At 38.3% G+C, this 23,717-nt stretch overlaps 1 protein-coding gene across 8 annotated transcripts in view; it reads left to right on the top strand.

Moving 5' to 3' along the window:
* Frmd6 (FERM domain containing 6) overlaps positions 1–23,717 on the top strand; it is a 224,189-nt gene that overhangs the window by 190,279 nt on the left and 10,193 nt on the right. For 6 of the 8 annotated variants that reach the window (XM_074067986.1, XM_074067984.1, XM_074067985.1 and 3 more), the window contains 8 exons: positions 2,697–2,787; positions 6,956–7,059; positions 8,035–8,111; positions 10,403–10,589; positions 13,457–13,612; positions 17,255–17,320; positions 18,165–18,233; positions 20,686–20,860. In XM_074067986.1, coding sequence (XP_073924087.1) covers positions 2,697–2,787; positions 6,956–7,059; positions 8,035–8,111; positions 10,403–10,589; positions 13,457–13,612; positions 17,255–17,320; positions 18,165–18,233; positions 20,686–20,860 — 925 coding nt within the window. Of the gene's footprint in view, positions 1–2,696; positions 2,788–6,955; positions 7,060–8,034; positions 8,112–10,402; positions 10,590–13,456; positions 13,613–17,254; positions 17,321–18,164; positions 18,234–20,412; positions 20,495–20,685; positions 20,861–23,717 lie in introns of those variants that run through there. The other 2 variants (XM_020179505.2, XM_074067989.1) reach the window with 2 other exon arrangements.

Genomic DNA, 23,717 nt, shown 5'->3' with positions numbered 1-23,717 from the left:
TTTCCATATTAAGTTATGATACAAAGCTATTAACTGAAAGTTAGCTAATTTAGAATTTATAACAATTAGAACTTAATTGATATCATCATTGAGGAAAGGAGGAGAAAGCTAATAGTACATATGAGAGGGGAAATGCCACATGTAATGTGTGTAGCTAAAATTATAAACTATCATGTTGTACATGTTTTTAATATATGTAAGTATTTTAATACTCAAATGAATTGTGAGTTGCTGACTTTGCCATTGCTAGCTATATGGCTTTAAACTAAGTTTTATTTTCTCTCTCTTTTTTTCTTCTTTTTTTTTTTTTGGTAGTACTAGTGTTTGAACTCAGTGCCTCACCCTTGCTAGGCAGACATTATACCTCAGCCTTTGAGTTTTATTTTCTACTTCTATAAAATGAAGAGGTTGAGCTCAGAGGTCTTTTATCATCAACCCCAACTTTAATAAACTTGAGTGAATCCCAACTTTAATAAACTTGCACTGAAAAAGGCAAACTCAGTAGAATTACTGGGTCCCCCATCCCAACACTTCAATAACAATTGAGAAAGCACTAGGCACCAGTGGCTTATGCCTGTAATCCTATACACTTGGAAGGCGGAAATTTGGAGGATCCAGGTTCCAGGCCAACCCAGGCAAATAGTTCATGAGACCCCCCCCATCTCCAAAATAACCAGAGCAAAATGGACTGGTGGTGTGGCTCAAGTGTGAAGCCCTGAGTTCAAACACCAGTTCCACCAAAAAAAAAATAATAATAATTGAGAAAACATCATAACTTATTCCCAAGGTTCCAAATTAGTAGAATTTTTGTTGAATTATCCTAGGACTCAGAAAAGGAAAAGGATATTAAACAATGACAGTGAATGATTAAAATAAGTAAAAACTAAGCAGTCTCTCATTGTGTAGTATATGAGTGTTTGGCTTAGACTTCAAGAAGAAGACTTTACTTGAAAAGATACATTCCTTGGATAGATATTTCTCAAAAAGTGCTTAGCATCACAGCATCAGGGAAATGTAAATTAGAACCACAATAAGATGTCAGTTCACACCTATTAGAATGGCTGTTATCAAAAAGGGGAAAGTTAACAAGTTTTGCTGAGGATGTGGAGAAAAAGGGACACTTGCAGTCTGGTGGGAGTGTAAATCAGTGTATACATTGTATGAGTGCCTCAAAGAATTAACTATAAGCCAGGTGCCAGCATCTCATGCCTAGGATTATTCCTTGGAAGATTGAGATCCAGAAGATTGTAGGTAGTTGCAAGCCAGCACAAGCAAAAAGTAAGACCCCATCTCAACCAATAGCTGGGCACAATGGCATATACCTGTCATCCCAAACTACATGGGAGGCTGAAATTGGGAGGAGCCAATCCAGGCTAGGCAAAAAAGTGTGTGAGAACACATCTCAGCAGAGCAAAGCTGGCATGGTGGTGTGTGCCTGTCATCCCAGTGACAGTGAGAAGCTTAAAATAGGATCGTGGTCTAAGCCAACCTGAGTAAATGCAAGACCCTATCTCCAAAATAACCAGAGCAAAAAAAGGCCTGAGGTGTGGCTCAAGCAGTAGAGCACCTGCCTCACAAGCACGAAACCCTAAGTTCAAACCCCAGTACACCAAAAATAAATTTTAAAATATGGAATTATTTTTTATATGATCTAGCAATTCTAGTCCTGGGAATAGATCCAAAGAAAATGAAATCATTTATGTTAAAGAGGCATCTGCACTCCCATATTCACTGTGACTAGTGAGTCACAATAATCAAGATATGGAGTCAACCAGCAGTTGAGTGTGTTGTGATACACACAAACACACACACACACACACACACACACACACACACACACACACAAACATGAAGTACTATCTAGTCAGAAAGAAAAGGAAATCCTGTCATTTGCAACAACATGGATGAACCTGCATTATATTATGTTAAGTGAAGAAAAGCCCAACGCAGAAAGACAAATGCTGTGCAATCTCATATATAGAACCTAAAAATAAGTCTCACTCACAGAGGGTCCGAGTGGTTACCAAGACCTGGGGGGTGGGCAGGGACTGGAGAGGTGTTGGTCAAAGGATATAAAATTTCAGTTACGCAGGAGGAGTAAGTTCAAGAGATTGATTATGTAAAATGCCAACTGAAATGATAATAAAGTTTTGTATACTGGAAAATTGCTGAGTATAAGTGTTATCTTATACTTAAGTGTTCTCACTATACAGAAAAAAATGATGTATGTGAGGTATTACGTGTGTGTGAAATCAGTTAATCCATTTTATAAATGTATTCATATATCAAAACATGTTGAATTCCATAAATATGTAAAAATTTGTCAATTAAAGTAAATAAATAATTTTAGAAAGAAATTATACTTGTCAGATGAATACTTTTGGTAGCAAACAGTTCTGAAATAACCATTTTTTGAACACCATGATTTGAAAGCTTGATCTGTATGTCATGAGAATTATGAGTCTTGTGCAAGATTGGATTGGCACTTTATTACCATGCTGTAAAAATTGATTTTGTGATAATCATTATTGAAACACAGCCACAGATTAAAGTGATTTCCATAAACCCACAGTCATTTTGTCAGTGTCAGCTTGTCCTATTAAGGTATATATTTACAATGCATTAAAGTGCCTGATTGTGGCTTACTGTGTGGACTTAGTTTAATTATCTCAAGTTGTTTCTTTTTCCTCCTGTAGGTGAAAATTCTGTGTCACCAGTTGCTGGTCCAGGTGTGTGACCTGCTCAGGCTAAAGGATTGTCACCTCTTTGGACTCAGTGTTATACAAAGTAAGTCTTAGTCCCACCTCTGACAGTTTTAGCCCACTATCCCTGAGGAAAGGGCATTAGATAACTTAAATCAGGCATTTTGCTGTACAACTGCGATTGTCAAAATATCCATAAACTGGTCTTCATTTTTAGTCAATATTCATTTTTTGATCTCAGCTACTATATTTCTTGCAAGGTTTAGAATCTTAGGCCATGTATTTATTACAGTGTGAACTTACAATTGATTCCTCTTTAGGAATCTAGACTGTCTGTGTTTATTCTTTTTTGTTTTAATGAGCCAGGCTTGGCTTTGTTTTGTTGCATTTGAGGAACAGCGAGAGCTAAGAGGAAAAGATCCTAGATTTATTTTATAATTTGTTATAATAAATTTGTAATGATCTTGATATTACAAAAAATTTGAACATAATAGAACTAATTTTGCTCCATTCACAGTCTCTTGCTATTAGTAGTATGTCACTTATTAATTGACACTTTTGTTTTTCTCTTTCCCCTTCTTTTCTTTTCCAGTTAGATTATGGGATTGGATATAGGATCATTTTCTTCTCTGTTCTTCCTATGGAAAAATTTCCAAGTACCAATTCCATCAGCTTTCCTCTGCCATAGTACCTTATAGCTAAACTCTCAGGATTTACCTGCAGCCATTTCTTAGAAACTTTCTTCTTTGAAATCATAGCTGGAAATTTCCCCAATTTAGTTTTCTATATACGAAAAAAGAGACCCTTTCAAATCTTTGCTCATTTTGTCAAGAAGACTTTTTATGAAATGTGTTTAAATATGTCAACATAGACATGGAATTTAATTTCAAGGCTTGTGATATGTTGAGAATCTGGTCAGAACCACAAAATACTTTTATCTGCATACTGGAATAGGGTATCATGACCAAGTGATAAACCAGCCACTTCTTCAAAATGTGAACTGTTTTCAGTTGCCTGTTTGGGAGAGGCTAAAGAACATAGGAACACATCAGGACCTTATGAACCAGCCATCAGTTTCTTCCTGTGGTAATCAAAGCAGTAAAAATGCAAATGCTGGACTGAGGGTTCTGACTCAAGTGAAGCACCCAGAGTTCAAATGCAAGTACTACCAAAAAAAAAAAAAAAATCAAAACACAAACGCTAAGCTTTATCCTTATGTTTATACAGACTTCAGTCATCTTTCAAGGGAGGTCTCGGAGCAATAAGATGCACTGTAGATTCTAAGTAAGTTTTACTAGTCTATACTTAAAGATAATTCTTACTACAGCTATGGCCAAACTGTTGATCATGTTGTCCAACAAGTCAGTCCAAGAAAACCAGTTTACAGCTTCCATACATTTTTAAGAGTTTTTAAAGATGTCCTCTTTAAAGGAGAGATTGTAGTATGGTGAAAGAACATTGGAACAGAAATCAGATGACCTGGTTCTAGTTGTGGTTCTATCACTAACCAGCAGTATATGGCTTTGGACAGGCCACTTGACTTCTCTCATCAGTTTTTTCTCATGTCAGAAACTGCTGTCCCACCAGTGTAGCAAGACCAATGTGTGCTTGAGAATTTCTTAGTGAGCTTTAGATGTTTTAGAGTAAGTAGCTTTGGGTTCCCAGCAAGGTTGAACAGGAAGTATAAAGAGTTCCCATACACTCCCTGCCCCATACACACACAGCTTCTCCCATTACAAAACACCCTTCACCAGAGTGGTCCTCATGTCAGTGAACCTGCTGGCAGTTCTCACGCAAGCCCCATAACTTGCATTTGGATTCATTTCTAGTGTTAATAGTCTATGAGTATGGACAGATGTATAATGGCATATTATATTATAGTCCACAGAATAGTTTTACAGACCTTTCACATGTTTTGAGATTGGTACATAAAATTCTCATTGTAGGTTGAATAGTTGCAAAGGACATAACTTCTGGAGTACTTCAAACATTGACACTTTAAAATAAAACTATTATAATACCATCTAAATACCAGGAATCTAAATGTCATCCCAATTTTTGAACTTTTTATTTTGAAATAATCTCAGATTTACAGAAATGTTACAAGAATACTAAAAAGAATTCCCATATACCCTTCACTCATATTCCTCAAATTTTCGTTTTATCGCATTTGTTCCTTCCATCTCCAATCTTTTCTACCTGCTTCTCCATCCCTACAAACTTCAGTGTAAAATTATAAAAACAAGGACATTCTCTTATGTAGCCACAGTGTAAATATCATAATCAGGAAATTAGCACCAGTATAGTGGCCTTGAATTTTACCAGTGGTCCTAATAATATTCATTATAAGCAAAGGAAACCTAAAACCATGAGTTAACATTTCATTTCTCATGTCTCAAGTTGTCATTATTCCACAACCATTCCTCAGTCCTTCCTTGTCTTTTATGACCTTGACATTTTTGAAGAGTACAGTCAAGTTACTTTGTGGAATGTCCTTTAATTTGGGGCTGTTTGATGTTTACTCATGATTAATTCAGGTTATGCACTTTTGGCAGAAATACCAGATAAATGATGTTCTGCCCTTCTTAGTGTATCATAGCAGAGGACACATGATGTCTGTTTATCTTTTTACTGGTCATGTTAACTTTGGTCACAAATTTCTCCATATGCTTTTCTTGACGCATGAGTTTGTATTAACCCTTCCAACTCAATCCAATTCCATGAGATTCATTCATTCCCTTTTACATTATTTATAATTTATTTTTCCAACAGTGAGAAATGCATCTTATTTGTTCAATCATTTATCAATCTGTTTTAAGGATATGACAAAGGATGCAGATGAAGAAATGTGCAGAGCCTCTACACCCGCTCTGGGTGCACCATTCTCTGGCACTTGCAGATTCCTTAAGCTATAAATCTCTGGTCAGACTGTCAGGTGGTAGAGATATGGTGGTAGTTGACAAATATGTATGTGCTACTGTGGTGAACAGTCTCACTTGCATTCATTCTGTTGCTGCTTCAGACAGAAAGTTAAACCAAACACAAATCACATTCAGCAGGAGAGGGTTGTCTAGTCTTGTCCGTGTCATGTTTAATCAGTAAAAATGAGAGTTGGGAGATTGCGTTAGCTAACCTGATAACTGATTTAAGTAGCATCCCTTTTTTGTCTCTGGGACCTCTTCTTTATCTCTTTCATTCAAATTAGATGACTCAATAGTCTACTTACAGCCAAAGAGCAGCTTTACTTTTCCTATCATATTCTGAAATATTCCTAGTCAAACCCCAGTGTTTGGCCAAAAGTCAGCAATAGAATTAAGTTTGCTTATATTGTTTATTCCTGAAGTAGCCAAAGGTGCACATCCCTTCCAACATAAATATTTGTATGCAAAGCATTCTAGGATTATGCCCCATTGTGATGGCTAGAGAAAAAGAAAAAAAGTAAAACTTTGTACAATATAGGAATGCTAAAGGCTTCTCTTGTGAAATATATGTCTCCTTTAAAAAGATTCTCTTTTGGAAAGATGAAATCTTTTGTGGTTTTTACTTGGTTGTTTTCACAAATTTAAATCATTTGTGCATAGGTTTCAACAGTCTTATTTTCTGTTCACCTTATACACATCATCCACTTAGGAATGTTTTGGTATTCATGTTTATTTTTCATAAGATTCTTCTCTTCCCACAGGATTGATCCCAAAGGCAGTTTCACATAATTGTTTATCATTTTGGAAGGCTGTGTTTTGATTTGGGGAACACAGAGAATGAATGTTCTTAAAGAGGGAGTCAGACTCCTCACTTGGAAATGTGCTGTTATCAGTGGTTTCTAATTTCTTACGTAGAGATTAGGATGGTGTTTCTACCAGATCATTATTTTGCATCTGAGAACAGTCTCCTGTGAGCTCAACAAAAGCATATTTTTCTAAGACTAAGTAACACCCATAGGGTTGGAAGTTATAATGTCCCTATAAACTAAGAAAAAGCAGGATTTGGAAATTGATGTTTCTTCTAAACATTACATACTTAAATAGTATAAGTTCTATATTGCAGAAGGAAACTAATTCACAACCTCATTAATGTGTAACCCACAGAACCTTTTATCTTTTAGTACCTTGTTGAGTTTTCTTAGTAGTATTAAATTCTTTTTACATTCACAAATCTTGAGGGTTTATTTTTTAAAGTTGTTTCTTTGAATATTATTTCTTTTTAAAAACCTATTCATTCTTTAACATCCTGTCTCTTTTTTTTTTAATGTGCAGATAATGAACATGTGTACATGGAGTTGTCACAAAAGCTCTATAAGTATTGTCCAAAAGAATGGAAGAAAGAGGCCAGCAAGGTACGACAATACGAAGTCACTTGGGTGAGATTACATTTATGAGCAAAATTATTTTGATTTTTTTTTAAATGTTTATTTTAGCTGTTATACATTAGAAAAAAATCATGAGCAATGCTTTATCCAACAGAGGATGGAAAAAGGAAATGAATTGTATGTTCTATAATATCACATTAATCAAGCATGAATAGCATACAATGATAGATTCTGAATATCTATTAAATAATGCTGGGTAACAACTTTTTAGTAATCTTAGAACAATGTTTTGAAGTGGAAAGCATGAAAAAATTATTTGCTTCTCTCCTGTGACTATGTTGTCAAAACTTTAGAAGTTTTCAGTAATTTTTAAATCTACTATTACAATACTTGCAGTTGATTCTTTGTTATTTTACTTACTGCTATCTTTATTTAGTAAACATCTAGTCTGTTTATGTGGGAGAACATTCACAGGGAAATTACAGAGTTTCCAGGATCACCCTCGTAGGTCAGGAATGAAATCACGTGTCTTAAGCCCAAACCCTCCAATTTGTAGTTAAGAACTCTTGGGATAAACTGGAAGACTACTTCAAAGCCAACTACAGAGTAAGGAGCATGAATGTCTAAGTAAATAAACAGCATGTTAGAATTTGGTATGTGGAATGTCAAGGGAACAAGAGAACATTTGTAATAAGGAGCAAATGGTCACCGCAGGGGACAGAGCTGAGCGAGGAGCTGGACCTCAGCTAGAAATTTCCATGGCATTTATTTTTATCTTCCCTTATGTTGCCATTGGCATTGCTGTGATTGAGAATCAGAGGGATGGCGTCCTGTTTTGCTTTGTAACTTGCCGGTTTTACATGAACCTGGTATCCACATGAGACAACTGTGTACCCGTTCATTACAAATAGATAAAGCCCGTCCATGTTTAACAAGTATCTTGCAAATAGCAGTATTGTGGCTGCTTTTGAAACACATTTTTGAAGTGACTAAAAACAGCTTGTTCTGGGTGTGTGTGTGTTTCAGGGCATTGACCAGTTTGGGCCTCCTATGATTATACACTTCCGTGTGCAGTACTATGTGGAAAATGGCAGACTGATCAGGTATGAGGACAACAAGAAATCCTAAGCCTTTGTTTCCCCACAGCACTTGTAACATGCTTATTTCAGTCATTTGTGTTTTATTTTGTGCTTCCACCCCTTCAAATAGAGACTGTATAGGAACAGCAGTTTTTTTCCTTGTTAATCTTTTTTCACACTTGTGTATCCTTAGTCCTACCTAAAATAGAGTTGCAGTGGGCATTCAGTAAATATTTGTGGAATGAATGAATGATGATGGTAGACTGTGACTGAAAATATTAGCATCACTGGCTCACATTTTCTGCATTTCCACATTTTCACTAGCAAATCAGCCTCCAAGAAGGAACTGGCATTGTTGTAAAGAGGAGAGATTGATTTATGGATTATATTCTTTTCCAGGTGTAGGGCAGCGGGTGGGACAGGGGCAGAAATTTTCCTATAAAGTGTATGGGTCTTCATATTGGCTTAGTTTTCCTTTCATATTTGGAGTCTTGTTCTTGCCAGTAGCTTTAAAACTGAGAGTAAACCCAGTGGAGCTATGCTCTGAGAATCTCAGATGCAGTTACCTGACAAGGGCAGGTAATTGAGTCTTTTCTCTGTAGATGGGTGCATGAACAATACTGTGCTCATGATGCAAATTCAGAATTCACCATTGTAAAGCTCAGTTAATCTTCTATATAGGAGGATTCAGTGCTGGACATCTTTCAGAGGTGACATTCTTGGCTGACAGAAAATACAAGAAATGTGAACTCTGGGACTCACTTCACTTTTAAACCTTGATAAACTATGTAGAAGAGACAAAGATACATTTCCTATTGAGTTATATGAAAGATCAGTGCTTGACATTTCGTATCATTGCCAGATGCAAATTAAAGAGTAACGATTATTAATCCATGAGGACTTCTTAACAGCTGAGAAGCTTCATTAATAATTCTCAGTTTCATATAAATTTTTCATCCAGTTTACCTGGTAAGGGCGGAATGCCCTGGAAAGAAGGAAAATGTATTACTTAACCACTAATTAATCCCTCGAGGCTAATGAATGTTTAATTCATCCCTATTTCGCCTGTTTACCCCAGGGATGAACCATATACAAACAGTATGTGGTTGGCATTATAAAAAGAAGTGTTCTGAAAGTACTCTGTCTCAAGGGAAAAAAATGATATGAGTGCTTTATTTTTAAGCTCTTCATACTTAAACATGGTCTTGATTAAAATAAGCCCATATGTTTTTATTACCAACTACTAATGAGCTATAAATCTCAGGTAAATAAGTCAACCTAAAAGAATAGGGAGGCAAATAAGCTCATTAAAATACACACACACACACACACACACACACACACACACACACACATTTTTTCTTGCAGTTTCTCTTTGATTGTAAAAGCATCCTATTTGCCAATGAACTTTTTTTTTTTTGAGCTTTGACCTTTTTTTTTCTTAGTACATCTTATTCAGCATACTTAATGGAAACTATATTTATTTCTGACCTCAATGGATTGCAATGAGTGTTCTAATAGTATTTCTTTTCATGGAGAATGTCATGGTTGGCATGACATGTTCCTGTGAAAATTCTCCCATAAAGTAACATCCACTGGAGGCTTGGCCCAGCTGGTAGAAGTGTGGCTCAAGTGTTACAGTGGTTGCCTAACAAGTGCAAGGACCTGAATTCAAAGTCCAGTACTGCAAAAAAGAGAAAGAAAACAAATTTTAAAAAGAACAAATTTAATAAAGCTTTTGGTTCATCGTTCTTAGAGAAATACAAAAAGTGCTATATTATGCAGACTTTCCTAGAAAGACATATAGACAAGTATTTTTTAAATGGCCTTAGTGTATTTGTAATTTCCTCAGCTAAGAAAATCAAAAAAGAGCAACAAAACCTTACAACCAGTATCATTCCTAAATGTATCCTCTCTTGTTTGTATTGAGTGTGTCCCATAATTGTAGCAAAAAACTTAAAAACAGACAAATGCCTAGGTTTCTAATAAGTCTATTCTCTGTGTTCTGTGATATAGTTACTATGTTGGAGTAGAATTTTTCAGACCTTTTTCCCTTTTGTGAATGAATCAAAAGCTGTAAGCCTTAGGAAATGTTATTTTTGCAGTCTGAGTAAGTCTGACTTAGAGTTCTGACCCCTGCGGCCTCCTGAGGGAGCGATCAGGTCCTAGCTAGGACTGCCCCCTTTGCAGTGAGGTGGAGGCAAGGAGCAGAAACAGAGCTCCAGATCCCCAGTGGAGAACAGGATTGAGTTCTGTTTACATGCCATTGCATTGTTACACCAAAATGTGACTGCTGTTTTCTTTTATTTTCCTAGTGACAGAGCAGCAAGATACTATTATTACTGGCACCTGAGAAAACAAGTCCTTCATTCTCAGTGTGTGCTCCGTGAGGAGGCCTACTTCCTGCTGGCAGCCTTTGCCCTGCAGGCTGATCTTGGGAACTTCAAAAGGAATAAGCACTATGGAAAATACTTTGAGCCGGAGGCTTACTTCCCCTCTTGGGTAGGCACTGTTTGCAGATTCTCACCAGTGTTTTCTCTAGCACAGTTCTGGTTCATTGTGCTTCTTCTCATGCTCTATCCAGAGATGGGCACTCATGTGTTTGGGGCCTGCTCAAGATGCCCAAATATAAACTTAATGCTTGAGAGCCTCACACACCGTGCCTTGCTATACTCAGTCTGCTCAGAGCCAATTTGCTGGCACTTGAATTTGCCAGCCCCCTTTTGGCATGGCTGTGACTATCTTAGCCATTCTCACTGGAGCATCATTTTCCCCTGTATTTCAGAGAGAAAATGTAGGTTGTTCCAGCATGGACTGTCTGTTTTCCTTTCTGTACCCCTGCCAGCTTCTGTTCCCATCTTCCTCCAGGTCTCTGTTGTGTCTTTTCTCTCCCCTGTATCGTTAGCCTGTCCTCAAACTCACTGTCCTTCAGTCAGAACACAAAGAATATGATCTAACCTACACATTCCCAAGAAAGAAGAGCCACCCTGCATGCCTTCCTTCTTTAGGAATCTTGAAAAAGTAGTATATATTTGATTTTCTAGCTTCTTTCTTCCCACATGTATTCCTCAGGCCACTTCTACTTGCCTTCTTTAGCTACACATCCACTCGTGCTATCTCTAAGGTCCCCTATGGCCTTGCATTACCAAGTCCAGTGGACATCTCTCACTGCTCTTCCAGAACTTTGCTGCTGTACTTGACACTTAACCGCTCACATCTGAGGAGAGTTCATCCAAACCAATGCTTTTAAGGACCCTCTACCTGGAGGTAACTCCCAAATTTCTTCTCCCTGTATTGTAAGGTAGCTACCTGTCTGTAAGTACCTCAAACTCGAGATGCCCCAAGTCAGATTCATCTTCTTCTCCCAGTACTTCCACAGAGTTAGTCCTACCTCTGTATCCCCAGTCTGGGATGGGGACACTGCCATCAACCTAGGTGCCCAGAAACTGGAGTCATACGGAACTTGCTGTTGTTACCATGTGGTCACAATGTACAATGTGGTCTCATCCAGTCAACCACAGCATCCTCAGATGTAACAGCTGATTCCCCACTCTTCTTAAGAAATAAAGTCCTCTTGTACTTGGTTGCTGTTAGCTTTCCTTGATATTTGTTGCTTCCCTTCCACATCATGGTTCCTGCTATTTCCAGAGGCTGGTTCCTGCCTCAGTTTTTCCTTTATACCTTGTAGATGAGGTGATGTTGCTTCTGATTTAAACCTTGAGTGACTTCCCTGTCACCTGTAGCATGAAGTTCAGGCTCCCAAGCATGACCTAGAAACTCTCCAGGATATGGTCCTTCTAGCTTCCTCTTTGCTTGTCCTGCATCTTGAACTTTGTACACTGGCAACATCCAGCAGTTGATACTTCTGCATGTTGACTGTGGTGTTTCACACTTCTGGGCCTTTCTTCCTGCAGTTCATTTAGCCTGTGAAGCCCTGCTGTTTTACCTGCCTAACTCCTTCTGATTCTCTGAGATTCAACCTTTGTGTGACTCTGGGCATTCCAGCTAGGTGCCCAGAGGAGGGACAAGAAGCCCCGAGACATAATTGCTGTTCATTAGTTTTCAAATGATTTATTTATGTATTTCCCAGTAAACTCACTATGTCCTAATGTGCTCTAAGGGGCAGGCATGACTGTAACCTTTTGTATTTTGTCAGCACTTCACAATAAGTGCTCAGTAAGTTTTTCACTTTCAGGGCTTCAGTTGTTGAGGAGAAAGCACAGTATGTATTAGCTCTTTCTGCCTATAGCATGCATTACATCCTCTAGTTGTCATCAGATCCTGAATCTTGGTCATTTAAATCAGAGCTTCTGTGTGCCATGGCAGCCAGCATGGGGAGGCACCTATTTCCTCCCTCCACTGTCAAGAGTACCCATAGCATCTACTTCAGTGCTCTTACGCATTGTCTGTGTGTTTTCTGACTTGGAAAGAGGTTGACATGTACTGATTTAGGTGATCTCCATGAAAAGGAATCAAGAAAGAATTGAATTGTCAGCAAATTTGATAATTGCCCAGTAGTTTTTTTGTGTGTATTTCTTTGTAAAATGCTCGTAAGAAGTAAAATGTCAATTATCTGTAAAGTCAATTTAAAACCAAAAATTCACTGATTTTTTTATTCTGATCATTTTAAGCAGTATTGTTTTTGTCCGCATTGCACAATTCTTTCCATGTTTTATAACCTTTGTGAAATCAGCTAAGACTTTAATCAACACCTTTCTAAGCCTGCAACTGCTAAATATTATATATTTTTGACATTTGAAAGCTCAGACCACTGTCTGATGAAAATCTAAGCCACTGCAAATCACAATGAGTATTTAAATTAAATTGTTTTCTCATAAGTATTCAAATAGGGTGTTCATAGCCTCTTATGCAGGAACCAAAAATATTTTGGAGAATTTCTCCCAGTGCCCTGCCTTCCTTGGAAGAACATTTAGCATCTCCTGATCTGTGGCTGTAACTTTGAAAGAGTAAGTAAGATCAGAACCTGCAGATGTGCTAACAATAGATGCATTTCACGGTATCAGTCATTTTGAAAGTACAAATTGTGATATGTACAAAATTATGAAAGTTTGCATGGGTTTTTTTTTTTCCCCCCATTAGTGACTTTAAAGCCAAGAACTATTTTCCAATTTTTCTTCTTAGATACGCAGCAGTACTGTCAAGTGGACTTAAAGCTTTATGGTATTAGCTGGTTCAGCCTAGTAACATAACAGATAGTGAAAACAAGACAAATGTAGGAAATTTCAAATGGAAATCAGCCAGTTCACATGGCCTATTTCAGATTCTTGTCATTTCATCATTTCAGGGGGAGGGGTAGCACTTACACCCTTCCCACAAATGTTGTATTGCTATCCCTCATATCCCAACAGGTTGTTTCCAAGAGGGGGAAGGAGTACATCCTGAAGCACATTCCAAACATGCACAAAGATCAGTTTGCACTGACTGCTTCCGAGGCGCATCTGAAATACATCAAAGAGGCTGTCCGACTGGATGACGTCGCTGTTCATTACTACAGACTGTACAAGGTACAGAAACTGCTTCAGACGAAAAGCAACTTCCCCATTAGTGTCTCTGTTCTCTTGAAAATTGTAATTTCCTTTTTTGACAGGCTTTTAACAGAGTCTTTTGTTTGAACTGCCCTTGGTTATCATAGGGAGTCTGGAAGGCGATGGTGCTTTTCCTTTGGCCTGCAAGCAGGGTGGAGTATTTCGGTTTTTGTGTGTATATGTATGGCCCTGGGAGTTGAACTCGGGGCCTCACACTTGCTAGGCAGGTGCTTTTACTACGTGAGCCACTCTGCCAGCTAGGATGGAGTATTTTTTTTGATGGTTTTAATAGTAAGGTAACAAATGGCTACAACTAGTGTGAATCTAGCTTTTTAGTCAGAAATAACTAGTATGAAATAGTTATTTTTCTCCTCCCTAGATCTACTTTTATGCTTTGGGGAGTAACATTTGCAAACTTGTTTGATGAGTAATATGTAACACCCCTCAAAGTAAAACCATGCCTATCTTATGTTGTGTCCTTTAATTATAAGAACATCACCTGCTCATCACATAAACTTGCTCGTGTTTATGGAGTATTTTGTATTCATTCCTTTTTAAAAATCCTCACAACTATAAGAAAGGAAGCTCAATCTTCATTTTACAAACCAGGAGACTGAGGCTTAAGGAGGTTAAATAATTTACTTAAAGTCACAAAACTTAAGTGGCAAAGCCAGGATTCAGTACAGGCCCCTTGAAAATGAAGCCCATGAGCTTACTGCCCCTCACTCCACGCTCTCCTCATCTCTAACGTTTCTTACTGTCTTGTGCGTCCTGTGTGTCGCTAGACTCATTTTTCCACCCCTGGGCTTAGGTCACACACCCAAATGAGAGGGGCCATGCTCTGCAAGGGAGCTCTCATCTACTGTTTGTCGTCTTACTGTCTTCTCTTCCCTTCTTCCTCTTTTCCTATTCCACAAGTGCCACTTACTGGGGAGAATTCCTGAATCTCACTTAAGTACTCCAGGTGTGCTGCGATGGGATGGGGTGGTTAAGAGCACGGTCAGTTTGGCCTCACTGCCTGGGATTGAATCCCACCTACTTCTTACTATGTGGCCTTAGGCAAGTTCCTTAACCTCTCAGTGCTTCAGTCTCCCCATATTTAAATGGGGACAAGAACCTACCTATCTGCAGAAGCCTAAAGGAATTGATGAATGAAAGCTGCTTAGGAAAGTGTCTATCACATGTTAGCATGATGTTCAGCTCATCACTGGCACCTTTATCATTATTAGGTTTGTTATCTCTACCGTACCTTCTGTGGGAAGATTAATGTAACTAGACCATTGGAGAGGTGAATGTGTTTGGGTATATTGCTGGGTAATAGTCCCAGCCTAGCTGATTCCAAAAACTCAATAAGGGACCAACAGATGGCGTCTGTGTCCCCCCCAACCCCCCCCCACACCTTTGTCCCTGTCTTTCTCACACACACACATGCACACACACGCACACGCACGCACACATGCATGCACATTGTCGTTGTCATCCTTGAAAGGCATAATTGATTCCATAAGATCTCTTTGGCTAAATTCCTAAAGGACTCTGGTTTGGGGGGTGGTTTTTTTTTTCCCTTAAGAGACTTCATTTGTGACACCTCACATTACTTGAGAAAATGCCAGTAAATGACATTTTGGCAATCAATTTATATTTCAAAATGTAGTAGGACTGTGAGTGAGGTACTAGAAAGACTGGAGCTTTGGAATCAGGTATCAGTTAGAAACCCTGTTTCAGTATTCACTATTGCTGGGATCCTGGGCACCGTTAACTATACTTGTGGGCCGTCTATGAAGGAGGAATGATTCTTGTAAGGAAAAGGATCCAAAGTAACAAGGGTAGAACACCTGGCACGTTCATTGGAGTTCAATAAATATCAATTGCTTCTTGCCTTATTAGCTGGGGAAGTTTACTGCTTTAAGCAATCCTATTAAAAAACAAGAATCTTCTAGTGAAGTAGGTATACCCGATTTATTTCTTGTAAAAATTAATTTTTCAAATTCGCTTAGTGTGTGGTTCTTCTACATTGCATAGAAAATGACTCTTGTCTACTTCAAACATTCTTTGGAGAATTCAAGTGACAGCTTCATTTAGGGGTTACATAGATTAGGAAGAAAGTAGAGAAGATGAGGAGCACTGAAGAAAAAACAAACTGTTTTGTCCCCCTTTCCCACCAATGCACATCTCAGACATGAGCAACCAGCATTTTTGTGAACTCAGTCTTACTTGAGAAAGCAGTCAGTACAGCCTTGAAAAGGAAATTGACCAAAACTTGTGAGGTTATGAATGTATTTCTCCCACTTAATCTTATACTATATGTGCCTTTTTTGACACAAAAATATATTATGTTTGAAATAAACAGTCCAAATAGTAAAGTTGGGCTGCATTTTCTAAAAATATTCTTCTCATGTTCATGAGAAAATAGGCATTCAACTTAATAAAGATCTGCTTATATTCATTTTGAGATATCTTGTAATGAAAATATTTTAGTTATTTAGTAACTTTATCTTCTGTTTTGAACTTCATACCCTACAAAGAGAGCTCTTAAAAGATGTGGCCAGATTTGAGTACATTTTCAATTGTAGGTGTTTTCCCTTGTTACCATTTAATTAACCACAGTTTAGCCAGTAGAATGTGCATTGCATTGGCAAGTGACAATTGAATTTCTTAAAGATAAGTATGAGGAGCCTGCCATTGAAACACACGAATACTTAGGATGCATGGAGCTCAGTGCTGTGCTGCAGATGCTTCAGTCATTTTTTGCGTAATACTGGCCAACTTCCACTAAAGACGGGCCGCCTTTCAACAAATCTCAAATTTTCACTTAATCACTTCAATGAAGCACATTCACTTTTACCTTGCTTTTGGGGCACCATTTGCTTTTTGGAAGGCATATTTTCACAAAATGAAGGGCAGGAAACATCACACAATAATTTAAACACAACTGACAGTAATGTAAGACTGACTGCTTCTTCGTATCCACTAAGCTGAAAAATGCATGTGCAGGAATTTAAATTTATTTATTTAATAAGGGTTGGTCAAAACCACTTGTAATAAATCTGTGAATAAGGTGGTTTACTAGATTTCTAAACTAATTGAATATGAAAATTTTCTAGCTTTAAGATCTGCCCTCATGAGAGAACCTTAAATGTTTAGTGATTTGTCTCTAGTTTTGCTTCGGGTTTAGGGAGCTGGGAGATGTGCCCAATTCTAAGCATATAAAGTCTGATCTGTCCCAGACTATAACTATGACATTAGAGTCAAGAATCTAACATCTAAGAAAAGAATCAGTAGAAAGTGGAAGGTTAGAAAGCAGCAGAAATGGTTTTGTCTACTGGAGTTCTTAGCAACGTAAGTATTTATGATATTGTCAGAAGTGAAAGTATGTATAATATAGTGAAAACACTTAAAACTCTGAAATCCAAGGATTTAAAATGTAGCCTCTACCCTTACTGGTTACAGTGTGCTTGTGATTTTCTTAAATCTTCTAGGAAACTAGGGGTGTATAAAACCTGAAGCAAAGTAATTTTTTTAAGTCAAGAACTTTCCTATCTTGAAATTTCTGTTCCTTTGGTGCTGAATTGTTCGCTGTGGAAAAAAACTATTCTTTTTCATCAAATTTCATTTCTACAGGATAAAAGGGAAATTGAAGCTTCACTGACCCTTGGACTGACCATGCGGGGAATACAGATTTTTCAGGTTGGTAAATGCAGAATAAGTGTCAAACGGTATTGGCCTTGTCTTACATTTAGAGCATGCCTGTGTGGGCCTGCACAGGTTCAGTGGCCTATTTCCAGTGGTCATTTCTTATTTGTCTAGCATGGATGTGAATGATGTAGGATGGATGGAGTTGCTCATCCCAATCCTTGACAGCAATAAGTACTCTACAACAGAAAACCAGAGATTAACTCAGGTTTATCACTAACAGACTGGTAGTATCCAAACATTCCTCTTTGTATGTCATTGATTTTCAATATTCTCTTTTATCCTCTGGAACATTTAATAACTGTAGAAAGAAAAACGTCATTTTAATATGGAGCCTGGCCAGATGTTTTAATTTCCGTTACACTTTTCTGATAAAACTTGTCACTTGAATAAGTAGTAACTGTTACCCTCTTGCAGGTGGGATGTGTTATCCTATAGCCATCAACTGGGAGGGAGACTATCTTTCTATAAAACATAAAAAGATATTAGGATGTCTAATCTCTGTTGTTGGCAAAATATCCAATTATGAAAGCCTGAATCCCTTATCACATCTCTTGAATCTCTGTGTCTTTTGGACTTTTTATTTAAATTTAGGGATCGGCCAGAAGGGAAAAGATTGCCTTAAAAGGGCCAGTTAATACATTCACACAGGAACCAAAATCTACAGAATTTTATCACTAATCTTTTAATTACTGTCTGTACTTCTCCAAAGAGAGTTGGGGACCTCTTTCAGATTTTAATTACTGAATTTTAGTTTTCTCAGAGAGAAGTCAGAGTCATTTTAGAGTATCTATCATTTTTCCTGTTAATTCTGAATGCATTGTAATTCTTTCCACAGAATCTAGATGAAGAGAAACAATTACTTTATGATTTCCCCTGGACAAATGTTGGAAAGTTGGTGTTCGTGGTAAGTTTAAAGTAAATAATTTAAAAAGTCTCACAAGTTGTTTGTTTTGTGAATCTTGGGGTTTTTGGTTTTGTTTTATTTAGAAAACTATTGTGTCAGGTGCAAAAGTTGTCTTTTCTTTTTTTAAAGATTGGAGCTGCAGTTTACTTTCTTCAGTTCTTATAATCCTTCTCATTCATATCATTAGCGAACTTAAAATCAAAGAATGTTGTAGCAAAAGAATGTACTAATTTTCATATGTGCCTGGTCCCTACCACACTACCCTAACTTACTATAGTTGCAGAAGAAACACGATGGGAAAAATAGAAGATGAGTTCATCAAATAGAATTACCATTTTAAAAAAAACCTGTAGCAGAGGGATTGGAAAATAGAAGGCTGTAATCACAGGGTAGATTACTCTTACTGTGGAGGTTGCCTGGTTCTTTTGGAAGTTACTTCTTTTAAGCAAAGAATAAAGAGTGATATAAAAAGATGTTTCTATTAATATCCAACTATTTAAAACTCATTACTATAGAGAAAAGTCTACAGTACGTAATGGGAAAAGTACTTTTATTTTAGAATCTCAAGAATGATACACAAATTCTTGATTTTTCCCAGCTGTCTCTCTACTTTGCCAGCAATATTCATTATTTGGGAGGGTTCAAAGAATTACAGTTAGTATTGTATACATCTGGAGGTCATTTACATCTCCAGTTTGGAAATTGTTAGAAAAAGTACTTAAAGAAAGGAGGGAGATAAGGATTTATAGGAGCATTGTGTATAAATGAAGAGCTGCCTGGCACATGGGATGTTGCCCTGACTCCATGCTGTCCTGTGAGTCAAGGGACCTGGTTCTGACTTCACATTACCTTAATTACTTGGGCACCATTCATTCTGATTTCTCTTTCACAAAACATTGAGAGGAGCCGGCCCTGCCTTCGCCTCCCTGACTCCCATCAAACTGTTTGTGAAAATATCTGAACTGTTGAAAATGAGCAAACCATTGCCCCATTTGTCTCTTTTATGGCCAAAATTCAGTAGTAAGAATGTGCATTCATTAAATTGAGGTGTTTAGGGTTCTAGACTCAATGGTACCTGAATCTCATTATTCATCAGCCTTATCTGTAGAGCTTGTTGACAATAATAGATTTCTGGGCTTTATCCCTTCCCCTAAGATATTTTTGATTCAGTGAGTCTGAGATGGAGACCAGGAATCTATTTTGACAAGATTCCCAGAAGAGTCTTCTCCTAGCCAACCCAGCCCTACCTGACTGCATGACTTAACCTCTCTGTACCTTGGTTTCTTTCTAAAATGGTAATAATTGACTCTTCGCCATAGATTTGTTATAAGGATTAAATAAATTCATAAATGATTCATGTTCACAGAATGTCACTTATTACTAACCTAGCATTGGGATCCAGTAGTAGTTCCCTGAAAATGAAAAGTCGGAGATTAAAGTGTTTTTTTTTTTTTTTATGAAAAACAAAAATAAATACCTTCCCTATCTGGGTCACACAGTCTCATATTGCTTGATAATATGAGGTGAGTGATTAAAATATGCCTTCTTCCTTGCTCTTCCTCTGCCCTTCAGCTGAGAATCACTGTATATGAAATATTTCTTTTTGTAATTGTGTTGTTCAATTCGTTATTAGAAAAAGAAAAGGAATCCATAATATCCCATAGCCATAAGGCACTTTTCCATACCTTCACTGTTAACCTAGAATTTTATGGTTCCAGAGAATGAGATTTCTTCTATCACCACTGATAACCATTCCTCTTTCCCATATCATCCCTCCAACTACCAACTCCCTCTTGTCCAGCTAGAGAAGTTTTCCATTATTTCTAAACCCTAAATAGTATCCTGTATACTATCATAACATATATTTCCTTCCCAGCATTTATCACGATCTATAATTATTGTATATGTTTATTTACCATCTTTTCCAATGGGGTGTAGTCCATGAGGATAGGGCTCTGGTCTATCTCATTTACTCCCTCCCCCTAAATCCCCTCCCCTGCTAGGGCCCAGCACAATGTTTGACACAAATATAACAAGTATTTCATAACTATTTGAATGCATTAAATCTCTTCTAGAATGTGTCCTTTCATGTGCTGAGTTAGGGTGCTGGGATTGCAGCTGAGGGACTTTCATGATGGGCTTTTCTTCTCCATTATTCAGCAGCCTGACCAGCCAGAGAGGCCAGAGATATTCCTTCCCCAGCTGGCTATGTAGTCAGAGTTTCCCGGAAGACCAAGGCTAGACACTTCTCTGAATTTTTGGTAATCCTCTGTCCTGTGACATCTTTGAAAGGGGAAACAATAATTTATCCCATAGGGAATTTGAAATGGAATGAAATTATGCATCTAGTCTGGAATCTGTACTTTTTCTTAATAAATAAAAAAATGAAGGGGACCTTGGTAAATGAGAGATTTTGGTGTTCCTTTACTTGACTCAGGCTTTTCCTTTTCAGGGTAAGAAGTTTGAAATTTTGCCCGATGGCTTGCCCTCAGCCAGAAAACTCATCTACTACACAGGGTGCCCCATGCGCTCCAGACACCTGCTGCAGCTTCTGAGCAACAGCCACCGCCTCTACATGAACCTGCAGCCTGTCCTGCGCCACATCCGGAAGCTGGAAGAAAATGAAGGTATCACATGGACCTGGAGGTGGGGCAGCAAATGGTGCCTTTGTCACCCCTGACCTCTCACTGTGCAGCTGCCAGGAGCTGGGATTTTAAACTCCTAGAGAATGGGGGTTGAGGCTGGAGGCATGGCTCAAGCAGTAGAGTGTCTGCCTAACAAGCACAAAAGCCTGAGTTCAAACCCCAATACTGCCAAAAAAGTTTTTGGAGACTGGGACTCTAGAAATTCAGAATTGCCCACCTACCATCTCTTCAGAATCTCTGAGGTTGCCCCATCATTTATCTACAATCTCTCTCAGGTGCCCCATACCTGGCTTGAAAATCCTTGCAAAAAAATACAGGTCAGGGTTCATCTGAACCATCTCAGCTCTGTATATACACTGCCCTACCTTGGGTCTGTTACCCACAGGCAATTTGGAATTCCTTCCAGTGTGATTGTTCCTCAGGTTAAAGTGACAGTGAAAGTGGGTCAACAAGCGTATTCAGCCTCTCTGACAGCCGGGAGGACCCTGAGTCTGACCCCACAGAATGACAAGCAAAGGAGAGGGATGTTTCCTTCTGAGGACTTTGTCCACCGGTCTTGTGGGGGCTTTCTGAGATACAGTTGGAGTAGAGCCATCTATTTGGGGGCCCCAGCGTACTGGGCCCTGAAAAGGGGGGCAAGCCAGAGTGGGGCAGAAGATGGCAGTATTGGGGCCTCTAATATCAGACTCCAACTTTCCGGTATTAATGAAATGGTTAGCCCTTTATCTTGAGTCGTGGCACCTTAGAGTTCCTACATTTAATATACTCCAGTTTCTAATCTGCTAAATGCTATGATCATGTTTTATTATATAATGTTGTCAATTTGTTTTGCAAAGTCATGTGGTAGCTCTTACTGTAGTTAAGGTTAGATTAGTCTTGGGGTGTCTGTACTTCAGGATGTAGATTTATATCTTAGATCCATATCTAAAACAAGTTGACCGAGCCCTCTCCTCTCCTGCAGATAAGGAAGAATACCCGTCCTGTCTGAAAAGAAAATAACCTTAAAGAAGTTTGTGCATCTAATCGATTTGTCTTAAAAAAATGTCTCCTGATCTAAATGAGATTTTGGAGCTTCCCGAGAATTCAGCAGGGATTAGAACATGAATCACTCTCCACTGTCTGCCACCAAACTGCATCTTCTTTGGCAAAAATTCAGGATAATTGTCAGATATACTGGCTTCTGCTGCTGCCAGACTGCCAGTTTTTCCCCTCGCTGACTCATTGGTATAGCAAATATATCTCCCCTACACCTACGTAAATATTGAGAAGAATTCAGCCTGGGCCCCTCTGAGAACTGGTGACTTAATTAGGTGCCTGTCATTTGCCAAGTGTGCCTCATGGCCACGGTGGCAACTGTAAGAGGTTTATCTATTCCCTCAGCTGAGCTAGCAGGTGGAATACATTTAGTGAGTTTATAATTGAATTACTTAGATGACCATGACCATAGAGAAATTCTTAAGAGCCTGAAAGAATTCATGACCACCCTCCCCTGCAGGCTCTAAGGTAAAATTACTAAGGAGTTTGAGTCTAGAGGGGCAGGGTTTTGTCCATTGCCACACTTAGTACCAAGTGTATTTAGGGCCTAAATGAATGATGTCTTAGTCCCTTCAATGCTTCAGTGATAAGATAGCACAGACTGGGTAACTTATAAAGAAAAATTTATTTCTCACAGTTCTGGAAGTCCAAGACCAAGGAGTTGGCATCTGGCAAAGGCCTTCTTGCTGCATCATCAAGAAAGGCAAGGAGAGGGCCAGAGAGAGCAGAAGGGGGCCAGACCTCTCCCATTCTATAACAAACTCACTTAATCCATTCTTGAGGTCAGAGCCCCCCCTAGCCTAATCACCTGCTAAAGGTCCCACAGCTTATACTATTAACAGCATTTAAATTTCAATGTGCATGTTGGTGGGGACAAACCTTGAACAGCAGGGGATGAAAGAATGATAAAGGTGTAATTGAATGTTTTATTTGGATGAGTTCATATGGATTTGGGAGGGAAGTCTTTTCTTCTTACAAAGACAACATACCTTTTTTTTTTCTACTTAGAGATAACTTCAGGTCTGAAGGCCTCAAACCAAGTTTTTCTGAGCAACTTTGGCTTAAATTCCATTATCTTGCCCACATCTAAGGGCTTTTTCATTCTTGGCATTAGTTTAGCATAAAGAGAGTGTTTTTCTTAATTTATTTAAACTCACCTTGTCTCCAACACTATTTTATAGTGGAATATCATCACAAGAATTCTTCCATAGGGTTTAGAAGAGAAGGAAAAGCATGCCTGTGTCATATAAAATCAGAATAAATAATAGCCAGAACATATTCTTAGGTCCTAGGTCAAGAGGTCACATTTAGTGCATTCTGTTCCAAGTCTTTGGTCTCTGGACTTTTATAATAGAGGAAACAGAAAGAACATATTGATGATCTGTGCTACCAATACCAGTGATGCTGAGGAAGATGAGAGGTTACCTTCTACATCCCGGAGAGTGAATCTTCCCCCTGCTGCTCCTTCCCTCTCTGGGGAGCCTGTTGTGATCCCACTTCAGGGCTACATTCAGGCATAAGGACTGCAAATGATTTCTCTTCACCAAGAAACATGACAATTACATCTATTAACAGACTCCTGAGACCCCAGTTAGTCTATTACTTTGCAGTTTCTAAGATAACAGCCACTACTTAATAGTCCTCAAATGGACTCTGTGTTTTGAATGATGGTCCCAATGCATTATTTCTCATCAGTATTAAAAAGGCAAGGAAGCTAACCTGATTCTTTTAAATTTTCTGACCTGAAACTCAGAAATAATGTTTTCATGTCGGTTACACACCTGCAACTCAGTTGTACCTTTGC

This window comes from Castor canadensis, chromosome 3 (genome assembly GCF_047511655.1).
Source record: "Castor canadensis chromosome 3, mCasCan1.hap1v2, whole genome shotgun sequence".
Taxonomy (NCBI): Eukaryota; Metazoa; Chordata; class Mammalia; order Rodentia; family Castoridae; genus Castor; species Castor canadensis.
The sequence above is the reverse complement of the archived record's forward strand: the minus strand, read 5'-3'. Positions and strand labels throughout refer to the sequence as shown.